Below are 17,688 nucleotides of genomic sequence, written 5' to 3'. Positions count from 1 at the left end.
TAAGTAGAGCACTACTTAAGAAGAAGATCAAAATTGGAAGTCTCTCATTCCCTGATCTCAAAACTTAATACACAGTCAAAGTGGTCAAAACAGCCTAGTACTGGCACAATGAAAGATACACAGATCAATGAAACACAGTTGAGAACTCAGAAGTAAATGCATCCACATACATCCAGTTGTAGCACTCTAGGAAAAGCACTGAACTGTGAATCATAAGGTCAGCAGTTTAAACCCACCTTGACAACCCCATACAGAGTTGCTGTTTTTCAGAACCAACTCAGTGATACTTAACAACAACAGTTAGCTGATCTTTGACAAAGGGCCAAAATTCATTAAAGAGGGAAGAGATAGTATTAAAAAAAAAAAAAAAAAGATGGTGGCAAAACTGGAAATCCATTTGCTGAAGAAGGAAACAAGACTCATATTTCACACCATATACAAAAACAAACTCAATGTGTATTAAAGACCTAAATGTAAAACTCTAAAAGTCATCAATGAAAAAATAAAGTCAAGCTTAAAAGCTCTAATACATGGTATAAATACATGGTCAAACATTACTGAAAATACAGGAACAGAAGTAGACAAAATGGATATATTGGACCACCTAAAAATTAGACATTTATATAAATCAAAGGAGTGTGGCACTATTGGATAAAACACTGAACCGCAAGATCTGTTTGAACCACAAGGTTGGCAGTTCAAACTCACCAACTGCTCTTTGGAAACCCTAGACAGGGTCGCTATGAATCAGAACTGACTCAATGGCACTTAACAACAACATGCATCAAAAGGTTTCATCAAAAGAATAAAAAGGATCCCACATACCAGGAACTTCTTTTTTTCCAACGACATGTCAGACAAGAAACTAATCTCTAAAATGTATAGAAAACTACAACACCTCTAGAAGAAAAAGACAAATGATCCAATTTTTAAAGGGACAAAGCAATGGACCAAGGAAGACATTCAGGCAGTCAACAAACATATGAAGACGTGGTCACGATCATTAGCCATTATATATCAAATCAAATCAAAACAACAATGGAATAATTTCACACCAGCATTAATAATAAAGCTTTTTAAAAACAACAACAGAAAACAACAAATTCTTACGAGTATGTGGAGAGACTGGGACCCTTGTATATATGGGGGCACAAAAACACTAGTAAGGCATGTTCACCATGGAATTGTCAATCATTCAATATCAAAAGGGCACATTTATCTAAGGACAAAGTTGAGAAAGGATGGGAAGGTGGGTGGAATGAAAATAGGAACCACAGGGAGGAAGTGAGATAACTGTTGTTACATGGATGGGATTGTAATAATTGAAATGAAACAATGTGCATGATTTGTTGATTATAAAACTGATGATTTTGTCTGTAAACCTTCATTTGATTTACAATAAGAAGTTTTTGTTTTTAAAGTAAAATAAAAAGCATTACAGTACTGGAGAAACTGCTAGCTGTCAAACTTGGTTGTGCAGGAACTCAGTGTTCACTCCTCTGGAGCATGCACCTCAGACTGTATTAATGTGGGAAGTTGGGGGGAGTTCCCCCTCTGTGGGATAAAAAAATCAAATAAAAAAGAAACAAGTATGAAGACAAAGATGAAAAATGAAAAAATCAAAAGGAAAGGATAAAAAGAAAAGAAAAGAAAAGGGGGAGGAAGAGGGAAAAACTAAGAAAAAGATAAAAGTAAAATAAAAATGGATGTGGGGGGGCGGTGACTGGCTGCTTGGTGGGGGGCAGCATGGTAAGGTAAGGTGGGAAGTCATGCCTCAGTGGTTACTGATTACCAGTGTATGTCGTGAGATAGTCCAGTTGGAATCCCAGTTGGAATGCTTCTTGCAATAATTCAAAATGAGTGTGCTGTGCTGGTTGGGAGTTTACTGCTCTTTGTTCATGGTTTCATTCAGTCTTTTCTGTTCATCAGTGTTGATCTATTTCTATACCCTTTCCTTTGAAGCTGTGGGTTCCAGAATGTCATCTGTACCCATTTCACTTGATTTCTAGAGTCTTTGTAGTAGAAGGTTAAATTGGACCGTCCACCAATTAAAAGTTTTTATTGTAAATTGGGTGATATTTATAGAACAAATCAGTTTTCTATTGAACAATTCACACACATTATGTTTCATGTCATTGATTTCAATCCCCACAATGTAACACCATTTGCTCCCTGTGTTTCCTGCTTCCACTTCTTTCCTTTTGAATTTTGTTCTTATGTAAATGCTGCCCTTTTGATCTCAAATGGTTGATTAATTATTCAAAGGTGAGTGTACCTCCCTAGTGTTATTATTGCCCTCATAGACATATTGTTGAACCATGGGGGTGAGTTCATCTCCAGACCTGAAGGGTGACTAAAGTCTTGGGGATTCAACCAGTCTATCTGACCAGTAGACCTATTTTGTTTTTTAAAAATAATGAATTTGAATTTTATGCCACATTTTTCTTCCACCCTTTCCAGAACCTTTTCAGATATCTTTCAGAGAAGTCTACCTTTTATCATGCACAATTTTTGTTTATAGTTCTCATCTGAAGGAACCCTGGTGATTCAGTAGGTTAAGTGTTGGGCTGCCAACAGAAAAATTTGAACCCAGAACCACTCTGCAGGAGAATGATGAGGTAGTCTGCTTCCATAAAGATTTACAGCCTTAGAAGCCCTGTGGAGCAGTTCTGCTCTGTTATATAGGGTCGTTATGAGTCGAATTGACTTCATGTCATTGAGTTTCTCTCTTATCCACTACTGATTGGCTAATCTCTAGTTCTTTTCTCTTTATCCTTATGAATCTCTATTTTTATCATTTTTGTGGTAATTGTTGTGGGGCTCAAAGAGTGATAAACACTTGTGTTCAATCTGCTATGTTCAACTGGAAATGTTTTCTGTCATTTCTAACATTTATTTTGACCCATTTTTCTCTCACATAGTCTCATTCATAACTATTTAAAAGATTAATTCCAAGTGAGTGACTTGTCATCTTTATTAAATCTTTCCTAACTGTGTGAACCTTCAATATTCCAGTACCTTATTATATTCTATTTTACATTTTTCTTTGTTTCTTGCTTGCCATTCTTGCGTATTTCCAACCCGGATGAAGATGAGTCTTTTTTCTCTGGTATTACTTCCATTGTGGAGTCCTGGTGTGGCACTGCGGGATAAAGCATGGGACTGCAAGGTCGATTTCAACTACAGGGTCAGCAGTTCAAACTCACCAGCTCCTCAGAAACCCTATACAGTGTCGCTGAGTTGGAACCGACTTGACAGCACTTAACAACAACTTCCACTGTAGTCTCACATAGAAGAAATGAAAAACAACAACAACAACAACAACAACAACTATGAATTGAAGGAAAAGTGTGTTCCTGGTTCCATTTTTCCAGGACTCCCAACTTCTGATGATCAGATCAGTGTGATTCACCACTAGCTCCTTGGCCACAGATGGGGCCCAGAGCAGCACTGGAGCAAGTCCTGGGGAGTAGAGGGCTTCCTGTGTTACAGTTGCTGAGTACAGTTGGGGAGGAAAACATCTTACTTTTAAGACCTGAGTCAGGTTCCCAAGGCAAGGGAAAAGAATGATTTTCTACCACCTTCATGGAATCATGTCCCAATCCTACTATGGTGAGCATAGTGAAGAAGTGAGAGTTTGAGTGGGCATGAGTGAGAGAACATGCAACCTTGGGGTGGACAGGACTCTTGAGGAAGGGTAAGTGTGATGCGCAGATCATAATTCATTGACTCTGGGCTGGGCTTCCTCCAGCAATCACCATGATCTTTGGTACTTCATAATGTCCAATCACAGTGCTTAGTTTCAGCTTTTGCCAGCAGACACATGAGCAAGGTAAGGGTTTTGTTGGAACTATGTTGTCACATGTGTTCACCTCTTTTTTCTACTTGCATTATCATCCTGAGAGACTCTGGCCCCTTTCTAGTCAGTTCTTCAGGTCACATGCCCTGGGCTAGAGAAACTGAGAGAACCCCTTTTAGGATGACAGATCAGAACGGGACTGAGTTGGGGGAGATGCAGTTAGTGAGGTAGAAAGCTAGTTCTGTCCTATGTTGGATCTAACTTACTATAACTCCATTCTGGTTGTCATTTAAGAAGCCGGAAACAGCAGGAGGTGAAAATTTGTGGCACTGTGGGTTAATGCGCTAGACTGCAAAATCAGTTTTAATGGTAAGGTTGGTGGTTCAAGCTCACCAGCCATTCCTCAGAAGTTGTATACAGGGTCGCTATGGGTTGGAACTGACTCAGTGACACTTTACAACAATAACAAGGCCCAAAAGGGCTCAGACGTGGACAGTGGGGATGGGACAAAGCTTGGCTATGTTGGTTCTATTTCAGGTTGGTTCTTTATCAGTGTGAAGTATTTATTAGTGCCTGTGGAAACAGTACTGTGATTACTTTCTTTTCAAGGTGAGTAGCCTCTGATTTCTAAGATCCCTTCCAGGTCTCTAGTCAAAAGAGGAACACACTTTCTTGGCTAAATCCCTACTGACTCCACATTCCTTCACAGCTTTTGAAGACTCGTGATATCTCTCCCAACTACAACTGCATCCTTTTCTGCTGCCGTTATGGGATCATGTCCTATTCCTACTTTGACTACAAGGACCACAATTTTCTCTGAGATGTTTCCTGGCCTCATTCCTGTATGTTCACACTGGGAGCCTTTTTTCTGGTTGCCTTTTCTTGTAGACTATATAATGTCTATAGGTAAGTTGGCTCCTAGGACATAAAGCCAAAGAAAAAATGGTTCTCTAAGGAAAAAAGTACAGATGAAAGGCCAGTTCTGATCTTAAAGATCTTAACTTTGGCTCACCTGCCTGATATAAGGTTCCCGGCTTGTACTCTCCTTTGAAGTGGTAGAAAGGAAAGTTAAGGAGTTTGGGAAATGGCTAATGACTTTTTCTGTCCATCAGGGTCCTGCTCTGTGAGTCAATCCTCCATGGACTTTCTGTTTACCCACAAAGGCATAGACAATAAATATGCTTGCTGTAGTATGGTGGCTGGACTAAGTGGCTGGACTACAGCCATCCAAGCTCTACCACCCAGGTCTTAAAGGATTGCAGTGGCTTTGTGTGTATGGTCCTTAGGGCAGCTCTGGTCTGGACTATAGGAAGGGTTCCAAAAGCCCAGCAGGAAAGGTGGAACGGGTTTTGAGAAAATAGTAGCTAAAGAGAGCAGAAGAGAGCCACTTCTAGGTTGGGGTTAATCTGGGGCAGGGCCCAGAGGCATTTCTGCTTATGAAGAGTGGCAAGAGGATCAGTCCTGAGCCTGTTCTCCCTCTCATTATCCTCACTCAAACCAAACTCATTGTCAATGAGAACTACCCGTAGAGTTTCCAAGACTGTAAATGTTTACAGAAATGGACTGCCACATCGTTTTCTCATGGAGCAGCTGGTAGGTTTGAACCACCAATGTTTTGGTTAGCAGTCAAATGTTTAACCACGGTTCCACTGTTGTTGTTAAGTGCTATAGAGTCTGTTCTGACTCACAGAGACCCTGCATAGGGTTTCTGAGGAGTGGCTGGTGAACTAATCTTGCAGTTCAAACCGACCTTGCTGTGGAGTGCTTATCCTACAGCACCACACAAAGACCCTTTATCCTCTCACAGGTGGCTCTCTCAGGTCCTGGCTTCCAAGATGACAAAGAAAGCTGCATGCAGCTTATTTGCTGCACGAACTGCGCTCCCTGTGTGCCCAAAGATAAGGCCATTAAGAAGCTCATAATGCAAGACATAGTAGAGGTCACAGCCGTTGGGATATTTCCAAAGTGTCTTCCACGCATACGTGCTTCCCAAGCTGTACGTGAAACTATATTATTGTGTGAGCTGTGCCATTCACAGAAAGGGTCAGGACTGTTCTCGTGAAGCTCGGAAGGATTGAACACCCTCACCCCAATTTATATCTGCAGTTGTTGCCCCACAACCACCATGAAAACCCATGTAAAGATTTGAGCCCTGAAAGGCTGAAGAAAAACTAACCTGCAAGAAAAGAAAAGAAAAGAAAATTATACTTTAAAAAATAAGGGGCCGTAGGACTGTCTATAATTGCATCTCAGAGGTAGTCAAATTTAATATACCCATTGAAGGGAAAAACAACCAAATGAAATAGCCCAGTGCTGTAGGTCTGTAGACTCACAGGAGAGTTTGAGGCTTGCTTCCTTTAGCTTGCTCTTGTTTTGCCCCCAAAAGCAACCTAGGGTAGACCATGGGACCCTCACACTCAGCCTGTACCTATGCACAGCTAGGCTGGGGGCTGAAAAGACTATATAGGCAGACTCAGGGATCACTCACAGTCAGCATGTCTGGCTTTTGGAAAAGTCCCTACCATTTTGTGTCTCAAAGAGCATGCCCTTTCTCTGTAAGAATCTCAAAGAACATGCCATTCCAGCTCTTTCCATTGCTTTCAGAAGTGGTTCCAGAGCATGGCTTTGGATACAGCTTTATCAGAAACTCTAGGGGCCTTCTGCCCTATGTAACTACCACTGGTGAAGGGTCCTTCTGTCGGATACATGAACCTTGGTTTAGGGTACATGAACCAGTTTTGGGGCCTAATCACAGCTTTAGCTGTTCCCATAGGCAGGGAGACTGGACAGACTGAGTGGTGGGGTGAGGGCAAGGAGAACCTGGACTTGAGGGTTGGGGCCCATTCTGAGGAAGGGAGTATTCTGATGCTTTTCCCTTTTCCTTCTCTATTTTCCTTGGCAGCTGGGGAGCCTCTACCACTGCCCAAGATTGAGAACCCAACCCAGGAGACCATGGCTAAATACCATGCACCCTATACTGATGCCCTGCACAATATACTATTTAACTTTGACAAACATACTCAGCAGCCTCCCAACCTGGCTGGAAGATGTGAAGCTGGTTAATCTGGAGGACAGAACTGATTTCTGCACTCTCCTTCCCTTCATTTTTCTCCTCCTTCCAACTCTTCTCTATCTGTTCTACAGGAAGATAGCCCCAAGAGGCAGTGAAGGCCCTAGGGAAGAGGTACCCTGAAGGACCCTGCACACATGCTCTCTCAACACCTGTTCTGAGAAAAACAATGAACAGAATAAAAAGCTCATTTTATGATACTGTTTGTACCCCAACTGGTCTGTGTTAAGGGTTCCAGTATCCCTGTGCATCTCTTTTCTTTAGCGCTCAAACAGCCCATCTTCTGACACAGAGATTCTTGTAGGCTTGGAGTTCTAGCGATCCAGTGATCTGTTTTTTGTTCAGGCTCTATCAGCTATATCAGTTACTACTAGGGGACTTCTGTCCTATGCTCAGCTTGTAACCACATAAAATGGGACTAATCATTCCTCCTCTGCTTATCTCAAGGGTTGTTGGGAAAATAGAATGATATCAGATTTGATTGAACTTTGAAAACTAAAACTAGAGAACTACACAATATAATTATTTGTGGACCATTTGCCCATTTCCTATCCTTGCACAAACCATGCCCTAAATTTCATGGCAACTCAAATTTTAAAACAAAGTTTACAGTGTAAAATCTTGTCAAAAATCCCTGGAAAGTTTAAAAAATAGATACACCTTAGTTTCCACTTCATAAAGCTCAAATAGAATGGGTCAGGTCAGACCTAATTTCTCTTCCAGGAGACTGACTCTTTCCCCCAGCAACTTGTCTGTACTTGCCTGGCTCTATAACTCGTTCTTTGTTAGAGAGTCAGCCAGCTTGCTCAGGATAGAAGTGAGGTACTTGCTTCAGGCAGTCATAAAGAACTCTCGTTCTAAAAGGTGAGTCCCATAGTCTCTTGGCCAAATGGTTGTTTGGAACAGTAGCTTACACAATTTGGCCCACAGCCCCCTTGTTCCATTTCTTCTTTGGATGTCATCTGGTACCAGTGATGCACCTGCATCAATACTTGTCAATTTAGTCCAGAACATCCTGTCCATTCTGGTATATCTGCCTCTTGTGATTATTTGTACACAGTAGGACAAAGAAATGCTTCTATTTTTCTGTGCTAGAGGCCACACTTTCTGAGCCACCATAAGATGTTTTTAAATGGTTTCCAGGGTTCCTGAAGCTGTTTTCCTAATGTGCTGGACTGTAAGGTTGGTTTGAACTGCAAGGTCAGCAGCTCAAGGTCACCAGTTGTTCTTTGGGACACCATATACAGGGTCGCTGGGAGTCGAAACTGACTTGATGATACTTAACAACATTTCTTACAGAAGGCAGCCAGAGGACCAGATTGAATTCCAGCACACAACAATACACATCTGGTTATTTCCGATTTATCACAGGCATGTTGCAATTTATGTGCCAGGTTCTCCATCTATGCAATGGGGGCAAAGACTACAGGGTTGTGAAAGGTGACCAGAACTCTCTAAGGCTAGGTGTTTCTCAACTGTTGTTTAGTCTTCTTATCATTCTGTGAACCTCTTCTTTATTCCAGCCTCTAAACAGCTTTTCTAAGAAGTGTGGTGGAGGTCACATGGTAGAGTGGAAAGTGGACTGGACTGACACACTAATTATATGATTTTGGGTGAGCTATTTAAACTCTTTGAGCATTGATTTCCTCATCTGTAAAAGGGTATGACACTGCAGTGAGGAGGTTGGATCTATCCCTACTGTTTTGGGCCCAAGCCTGAAATACCTGTTATCTATACCAGTCTCAAGCAGCGGGTGGCTCGATACTGTATGTCTCTGCCCCAGGACCATGTTCCTTTTGACAGGACCTCTAGTTTACTGGGCAGTCAGTTACAGAAGATTGATGGTGATGGTTTGTTTGGGGTGTATGGTCTGGGGCACAGAGAGGATGTGAGATACTCTGACTGGAAATTCAGACTATTTTCCTTCTGTTCCTTCCATGGAAATGGGCGGCTTGGTCATTCCCCTAGCTCATATATGGTATCATTTACAAAGAAGGACTCAGCATGTAGTAAGTGCTCAAACTGATTTCAAGAACGGCAGGTGGGGGTGGGGAAGCTTTATTTGCAAAGAATAAACCATTAATTTACACAAACTTACATCCCAGTTTATATACATTATATATAGTTTATATACACAGTGTCTCACACTGGATTCTGATCCCCAAAGCAGCACTGGGCCTGCTCCAGGCCATTCTCACAACAAAGCCCATCCTCCATCCCAGCTGGAAGCTTCTGTAGTAGAGAAATTACCCACCTCAAGCTCTCCTGTAGAGAGCTCTGAAATGGATTAAAATTAAAAATCAGATTCCTTCTTTATGCTAACATAGCCTCAGGGAGTGTCCAGGCAGGGATGGAGCCTGAGGCATCACTGGGGGTGGCTGTAGGGGTTGGGGGCAATGTCTGAGTACCTCCAGCCTCAAGCCTGTGGGTAAAAGGGTAAAAGAGAGAATTGGGCCTGTATGGGACAGGGACTGCTCTATCCTTTACGAGTTCCAGCTTGTTCATCACCTTATATAGGTAACTTTCCCTCCCTGGGCCTGTTTCCACATGAGTAGAAAAGTAGAATTCCACATGAGATAAAATGTAGTTTGTACTCAATTCTAAGGATCTTTCTAACGCCGAACTTCTCTGAATCTATTTACAACCACCAGAAGTTACATAAAACACACATACCCACATGTGAATCCGTATTTGCTCACCTCCAGGGTTCTTAGCTCTTTCTTGCTCAGGAAAAGAAATTTGGTTCAGGATAAATGAAAGGGGAAATAAGGTCACTACTACATTTTCCTAGGGACCATTTAGTTAAGCAGCCCCTACATTAGCCATTTATGCCAGCTTTCACTGTTGAAGCCCAAGAAGCTGGCAAAAAGGCCTCTGCCTAATTCTCCTTCAAACCTCTGTCATTCACTTACCCACAAATGTCCTTGTCTAATTTTCTATGCTAGCTTGGTTTTTTGGTAAACTCATGCCAGCATAATTCCAAACTGTAAATCTATTTCCACATTCTCTTGTCAGCAAATTGCTTTACCACTTTGCCAATAACTTTGCTGCAACAGGGCTCCCCATCTACCTATTGCTTCCCTCAGCAACCCCTTTCCCTCTAGAGTTCCTTTTGAGGGTTCTCAATGAATAATGATTCTGTGGAAATCTTAATTCTCCTATGTTGTTGTTGTTGTTGTTAAGTGCCATCGAGTCGGGTCCGACCCATAGCGACCCTGTACAGGGTTTCCGAGGGTGTAAATCCTTACGGGAGTAGAAAGCCTCATCTTTCTCCCGCGGAGCGACTGGTAGTTTCGAACCGCTGACCTTAAGGTTCGCAGCCCGATTCGTAACCACTACGCTACTATAATCCCTTCCATATCTGGAGAATAGGATGGGTGTCAGAATGTCCTTTAGGGAAGTCTTTTTCTTCTTCTCACAAACTTTTGGTTTTAGAACCAGTTCTCTCAAGTATTTCTTCCATCCCTGAGAGATGCTGGCAATAGAAAGGTCTCTATGTTATGTGAGAAGTGATAAAGGAGTCACTTAGTAGCTGTGTGAAGTGGGACAGCTTTTGGAACCTGACTGTAGGATAACTGGAGAAGGACCTTGTCCACAGCAGGGATTCCATACACAATGATTTATTGGTTTGTGAGATGGATGAAAGAGCATGATGGATAACTGTTTTGTCAGTACTAGAAGTCTTCACTGGTAGTGCAAATGGTTTATGTGCTTGGCTACTAACCAACAGTGTAGTGGTTTTAGTCCACCCAGAGACATCTCAGAAGAAAGGCCTGGTGATCTACTTCAGAAAAATCAGTAATTGAGACCCTATAGAGCACAGTTCTACTCTGATACACATGGTGTCATCATGAGCTGGAATCAATTTGACAGCAACTGGTTTAGAAGCCTGCTACTTGGACATGATGCAGAGAAGAACCTTCTGAACAGTATCTCAAAGGCTAATGGCTATTTCCCAAAGAAATATCAAACTGTTTTGCCACAGAGACCCTCAGAAGCCGAGAGAACAGGCACTATCACCAAGGAATAAAAATGGGCATCTCTGGGTTTCTCCGTCAGATTCTCAAGGATTTTGTTTTTATATTACCACTTTTATTGGATTCCTTTAGATCCCCAAATTCAACACAAGTTTATGGTGTAATGGAATAGTACAAGCTTTGGAGTCAGACTTGGGGAGATCTTGGTCAAACCACTTAACCTCTCTGACCTTCATCTAACAATGAGATTTATAGTATTGTATGCCCAGTCTCCTTCAAAGGAATAATAAAGAGGAAGTACTTTCCAACTTTAAAGCAAAATTCTCATCAGTTCTTGCTACAACTGAGGATTGTCCAAAGCACTTGATATGAATTAGGGTATGGTGCTGTAGGATAAGTACTGGGCTGCTAACCACAAGGTTGGCAATTTAAACTCACAAATTGCTTATTAGAAACCCTATGTAGGGTTGCTATGAGTTGATACCAACTTGATGACACTTAACAACAACAACATATGCCTAAAGAAAGGTTGCCTCATCTTGAGTTTCAAGTCTATCATTAGCAACCAGACAATGAAGGCATGTCCCAACATCTCTAGCCCTGACCCTTGAAGGACCAAGCAGTGTGGTTGCTCAGAAAGGGAAGGCACAGTTGAGAAATAAGTACCTGTTGTTGTTGGATTTTAGCTGTCTGAAGGAACGTATCCCCCATCTCTTCAAAAGGAAACATGTTTCCGGGGCAAAAGCAGCAGACTATACAAGGCTGGCCCTTCTAGCTTTGGTCTGGACCTAGCACCCAGAAGCCAAGTTGGGTGTAGACAGAGGACTAACCTGTAAGGACTCAGTTAGAAATATGGCCTACCTCATGAGCTGGTGGGAAGCTTGGGGTTAGGGAGGGAAGCCTTTGGACTTGAACTATGGGGGCAGAGCCCTGCCCAGTGCATAGAAATGGGCTTCTCCTGAGCCTGGATTCCAGGGGAGCAGTGCTAGAGTATATGGTAACTATGCTTGGTGGTGGCTTTCTGAAGCCAGAGTCAGTAGGGCATCAGCTGCTGACCTTTAAGATAAGGACTGAGTTAATGACCTCTTAGGTTACAGCAGGCTTGGAAAAATCCAACAAACCAACCACCCAGCCACCTTTGTCCTATTCCCCACTGCTTGCCCTTTCTAAGGCCAGATAGAAAAAAAGCTCTGCCTTGCTGATGTCCAGGACACTCTACAGATTGGGTTTTAATAGTTTGTTATGGGAATTGCCTATTAAGAGTTGCAAATACTTGAACTTGAAGGAACTTCTGGAAGTCATCCAGTATGACCCTTTCCCCCCAGATACAACTCTAATAGAAGAATATCTGCTTTGCTTATAAATGGAAATCTCTCTCTGTGCCTACTCAAGCTAAAGAGTATCCCTGACTCACATTTACACAGGTCCAAAGTTAGGCACCTGTCTCAGACAGAGGTAGGCTCTGTGGAGAAAGATGACAGGAATTCTAGTAAGACTGGGAAGGGGGCAATTGGGAAGGGATCCTAGGGAAATTTCTGAGCATGGAGCACAGCTGTAAACAAAGTAAAAGGTATTTGACCCCAAGTATGGATTTGGGTTCTGCTGCATCAGAATGGCCATTCCCTGCAGTTGTTCAAAGGAAGAACAAGCATCCTTCTGTATCCAAAGCTCAAAGTTGCTCATAATATGGTTCTCAGCCTGAGTGGTAGGACTCACTGGACCCTCTTGGAGGCTGCAACTCAGAGCAGCAAGAATGCATCCACTGCAGAGGATGCAACGCTGGCAGTTTTCTCTCTGGTTTTGGCCACAAACACCTGCATTTCCCCTCCCTGTCCCTCTCCTTTGGCTGCAACACTCCCCTTACTCCTGACCTCCCATTCCCCCCAAGATAGAAGCCAGGGATGCTCCAGCTTTTGTTTGATATTGGTGTGCCTCTGAAGCAGCAGCCCTTCTGAGATCATATGTTCATCCCAGAGTCTGGAGTGAACCTTTGCTTTCTCTTGCCTGCTGCACTGGACCCTCATTTGAATGCAGTGGATGATGAATCTGACAACAGGGACCTTGGGGTTGAAGAGTCATGTTATAAGCCAGTCAAAAAGGAGCCAAAGAAGAAGATTCTGCTTCATGTAAACCCTGGGGCTCCATCAACTGTCATGTTAACTCAAGGTCATTCTGTAAAATCAAGCAGGCCTTATCATCCTGAAGTCATTGGGGAATAAATAGCACTGGGGCATTTCTCTCTGTGGCTGCAACACCAATATACCTCACTCCACAGCAGCACTCAGAGGCTCTGGGAGTCCCGGCTCCCAAACCTGGGTCCGGGGCATGGGCAGGGGCATAACAGAGGGAATCTAGGAGGCAGGGGCCTCGCCCAGCCTGATGGCCCCAAAGAAGGTGGTATGCTTGCTCATATTGATCGAGATGTCAGCATGCACCATCTTCACTGCGATCTTCTGCCGGGCTTTGAGGAGGCAGACACCAGCGGTATAGCAAGTGTTGTAGTTGGTCTTTCCTGTCTCGATGCTGCGTGTGCACTGAAGGAAGGGCTTCTCGTCCACCACCACTTCATAGCTGGCAAAGTCAGTGAAGTTGATGTAGTATACCTGGGTAAGAGGCAACAAGATGGGGTTGGGGGAGAGAGGAAAGAGAGGGTGGGAGCCCTCCTGTGATGAGAACAGACAAGACCTTCTCATCACAGTATACCTTGTGAAAGGGGTGATGTCACCTGAAGGTATGCTACTTGGCCAGTGGGAAGGACAGAATGACAGGCAAATGCACTGCCCCTTCCCCACTCCATGGAGCCCAGTGGTTGATCAAACTGTTCTTACAATACACTTATTATAAGCTCTGTTAAGGCAAGAATCATGCCTTATTTTTCCCTTTACTCTCCTCTCCCCCCCATTACTTTTCCCAGGCTTGGCATGAGACACAGTGCTGTTCATATTAGGGGTTCAATCAGTGCTACATAAACAGATGAACACTCACTTTCAGTTACAAACCAACCTCAAGGAATTTATAAACATAGAAGTCACTGATACAATGAGTTCCAGTAACAAACTGCCATTGCTGCAGTTCTTGAAGAAAAAGCTCACTCATCTTCCCCTAATCCCCTCCACCCCCTACCACACACATACATACAGATGAACTGCTCTCACAATTATTACAATGCTCCTTGGCCTTCTTGTATGATGACCGAGGACACAGATACAGGGAGATGGAGAGCTATCCACTACATGAGATAAAGAACTTAAAAGAGTCAAGCCCATGCCCCCAATTTCAACACTAAACTTATGCTCAATGGCCTGTCATCATTGGGATTTTCCCAGCCTGCATGGTGTCCAAAGCCTGAGGCCACTCCTAGTTCTCTTCTAGATCTAGAAAATTAATTTTCTATCCCTCACTGCTTCTATCCATCACACCCCACCTCAAGTTTTGATCACCTCACCCCTATCCCCAAATAGAGCTTAGCCCTTATGACATTGGGAATATGCACACTTGCTCCCTGGGACTTGGGACCTTCATTCCTCACCTTAAATACCTTATGAAAGGCCACTCCCTTCACGAGGTTTTAGAAGTGAGCAGTGTATTCAGGTGCCATATAATATCTTGAGTCAGAACCCAAACTATGACAGGATGCATATGTTTATTAGCCCACCTTCTTTGACTACTGTCCTGTGAAATCCATCGGCTGGCTTTGTAATCTTTCTATCCATCACCTGCTTGTTACCTGCCCCACAGAAGCGCTAACCTTAAGGTTCATTTTTTCTGCAGCTCTGAGAAGCCACCCCAGTGGAGCTGAACAAATGAGGGTAGAAATGAATGAGCACTGGCAGACTTTGGGAGTGGGCCCGGGGCAGGAAAAGGACAAAATCAGAGGGAGAAAAGGACTGGGAGAGTGACAACAGAAAGTACATAAGAATGGTAGAGAAACAGAAAAACTGGAAAAAAAAAAAAAAAAAAAAAAGGTGGGATGGGGTGGGAGGAGAAAGAGGAAGGAAAGACAGAAATCTTTTTGAGGTGGAGAGAAAGTCCTCAGGAGCAGGAGCACTATACGTTATGAAGTTATAATGCCTCAGCGATCAGTGTTGCAGGGAGGGGGTTCTCAGCAAACTAGGAGTTGACTTTCAAAAAAAGCAACTGAGTTCAAGTTTGGCAGTAGAACCAAACAAATCTGAGGGGAAACAAGGCCTGGGGTCCTGCAGGAAAGAATAGATAGCAATGTATGGGAGGGGATTCTTTTCACAGTTTTTCAATGATATTTGACCCCCTCTCTTTTTCCTCCTTTTAACCCCCTCCCAGTACTGTCCTGCCCATCCAGCTGCTTTCACCAAAGCAGGAAGTTAACCATTGGCTGGTTTTGGCTGGCTCCACAGTGCCCCTATGTGGTCTGCACCGGATCTGCATTCAGGATATAAGAAGAGTTAGGCCTAAGACCGTACTCACTTCTACCTGACTATAGATGAAGTAGGTGCCGTCCACCAGTACCTCCAGCTCCCCGCTGCGGGGATGTAGCTTAAACACCTTGGGGTTCATAGTGATGCGAGACCAGTCATTGAGCACTCCACCTGAAAGATCTCAGTATGAGAGAAGGGCAATCACTCAGTACATGTCAGAATGATCTGGGCAATAGAAATTAAGAAATAGTAAACAGTACACAACTCCCATTCCATCCCACTACAACCAGGGCAGCCCAAACGGTCAGCTTTAAGAACAACATTGTGGATCAAGATAAGTGTTTTGTTTCCTAAAGCAGCTGCCAGGCCTGCAGTTGTCCTTTCCTGACCCCTCCATCTGGAACCATCTTTAACCAATATCTTCTTGCTGGAATTATTTTGGGGTTGGTGGTAAGAGGATAGTGGGCATGCTGTCCTGTCTTCTTTGTTGTCCTGGGGCCTTCCACTGGCAATATTCAGACACTGAGTGCCAGGATAGGTTTTATTATTCAATTTTACCCTCCCAGCTGTTGCTCCTCAATCTTTCCCATCTCAGAAGTTCATGGGTTTCATCCTCTCCCCTTAAAATATTCCTTTTTATGGCTTCTCTGTACCCTCTCCTTTCTGGAAAACTTTCCTGGGCCCTTAGTGAAGTCATTCAACACAATAAAATCTATCTGAAGGGATGAGGGATGATTTGGATCCTGTGGCAGCCAGAATGAGTGCATACCAATAAAGGCACCATAGGTGAGAGGATCTTTATAAGACTGGGCAATACACTTCACATTAGCATCATCCAGGAGTATAGGGGAGGAGGTCTGGCAGCTGAGACACCCTTGACAAAGCTATTGTCTCTGATCCCCACCTCAGTTAAGGATGGGGGGGGGCTCATACTATCTTGGGTGGATGGTGGGAGCCAACATGCATGGATTCTGGAGGTAAGTGGGGTTGGGGAGACTTCCCTTTCTATCCTTCAGCAAGAGAGATATTCTTTCGACCATAAGAGGAGAGAGTCCAAGCTCATGGGACCTTTACCCCTCTAAATCATCCAGTTTTTTTACTCAAGAAATTATGTTTTAAATGTCCATGCTTGGCCAATCTCAGGAGGCCTATCTCTCTGAGGTGTGAGGAAACAGGTCTTCTGGAAAAGGTAACCATTTCTAGAGGTGATAGATAGGAGTATCCTGAATCCCCCACTTCTAAGGACTGCTTTGTGTGACATCTTCCCACCAGACTCCCTCACTTCTGTTCCTGGTGGAACTAAAAAGGTCAGTTCAGGCTACTACGAGGGATCGACCCAAAGAAGTTGGAAACAATCTTATGAAGTTGTTGTTGTTAAGTGCCGTCAAGTCCATTCTTATAGCAACTCTGTGTAGAGTTTCCAAGGAGTAGCTGGTGGGTTTAAACTGCCAACCTTGTGATTTACAGTCCAATGCTAATCCTACAGCGCCAGATCAGGAGTTATTAGGTAATAGTGGCAAAATCAGCAGCTGATGGCACAGAATAAAATGCTGAGGCCACCCATTCAGATACCCAAACAAATATATTTCCTGCCTGTCTCAATCCTCCCTGGACAGATGGTGATCATGGCTCACCCAGTGCCCTGGGATCCATGCATGGCACCTGTCCCAACAGGACTGCTTGGGTTCTGATGCCATTCTCTTTCTATTTTCATTTCTGAAGCTATTAGCCAGGCACCCACGTGTTAGGGGAGTAGCTAAGCACAATCATTAGGGAAGCTCAGAACAGCCAGTTCAGCACTGACTGGGCTCTTAGAAGCTAGCCCCAAGTAGGAGGTTTCTTAACCTTCGCTTACTGTTTCCACACTCACATCCCCTTCTTTCAGTTCCAAACTCTGTAAGCATCTGGCATGTTGCTTAGCAGATTCCCAAGGCTCCTGGAGGTTCGTAGATTTTAGGTTTTGCCCAGCCTAGGAACCTGACATTATTTCAAAGCTCTGTTCTTTAATTAATGTTGGTGAATAAAAAAACCTAACCATTCAGTGGAGTGTATATACACATTACTAGAGTAGCATAGTGTAGTGGGAAGAACCAGACAGCAGTACTTTTCAATCCCAGTGCTTGCATTTAAATAGCTATGAAATCTTGGACAAGTTAACCTCTCTGAGCTTTAGTTTCTGTCTCCATAAAAAGGAAGTAATACCTACATCCTAGGGTTGTGGTGAGGATCAAAGGAAATACAAGACAAATAAAGCAGGTTGAAAACTCTGAAGTGCCATACAAATGCTCATAAGGTAGTATGGTTTATTATAGTATTATTCAATCTCTCTGGGACTGTTTCCCCATCTTTTAAATGAAGGGATTACATTAAATCAATGTTTTTGCACCTTATTAAGCACATTTATTTTTTGGTAGACACTAGCATCTCATAACCCCTGAAGGTTCATTC

General features: G+C 43.3%; 1 protein-coding gene across 4 annotated transcripts in view; it reads right to left on the bottom strand.

Moving 5' to 3' along the window:
* Positions 1-13,037: 13,037 nt before the first annotated feature.
* The window catches only part of EDA (ectodysplasin A), a 1,043,344-nt gene continuing 1,038,693 nt past the window's right edge, over positions 13,038-17,688 (bottom strand). The window contains exons 7-8 of one of the 4 annotated variants that reach the window (XM_006868512.1): positions 15,290-15,420; positions 13,038-13,449 (exon numbers count right to left, since the gene is read on the bottom strand). In XM_006868512.1, coding sequence (XP_006868574.1) covers positions 13,198-13,449; positions 15,290-15,420 — 383 coding nt within the window. In that variant the 3' untranslated portion in view covers positions 13,038-13,197. The remainder of the gene's footprint in view (positions 13,450-15,289; positions 15,421-17,688) is intronic. The other 3 variants (XM_006868513.1, XM_006868515.1, XM_006868514.1) reach the window with 3 other exon arrangements.

This window comes from Chrysochloris asiatica, unplaced genomic scaffold (genome assembly GCF_000296735.1).
Source record: "Chrysochloris asiatica unplaced genomic scaffold, ChrAsi1.0 scaffold00118, whole genome shotgun sequence".
NCBI lineage: Eukaryota > Metazoa > Chordata > Mammalia > Afrosoricida > Chrysochloridae > Chrysochloris > Chrysochloris asiatica.
The sequence above is the reverse complement of the archived record's forward strand: the minus strand, read 5'-3'. Positions and strand labels throughout refer to the sequence as shown.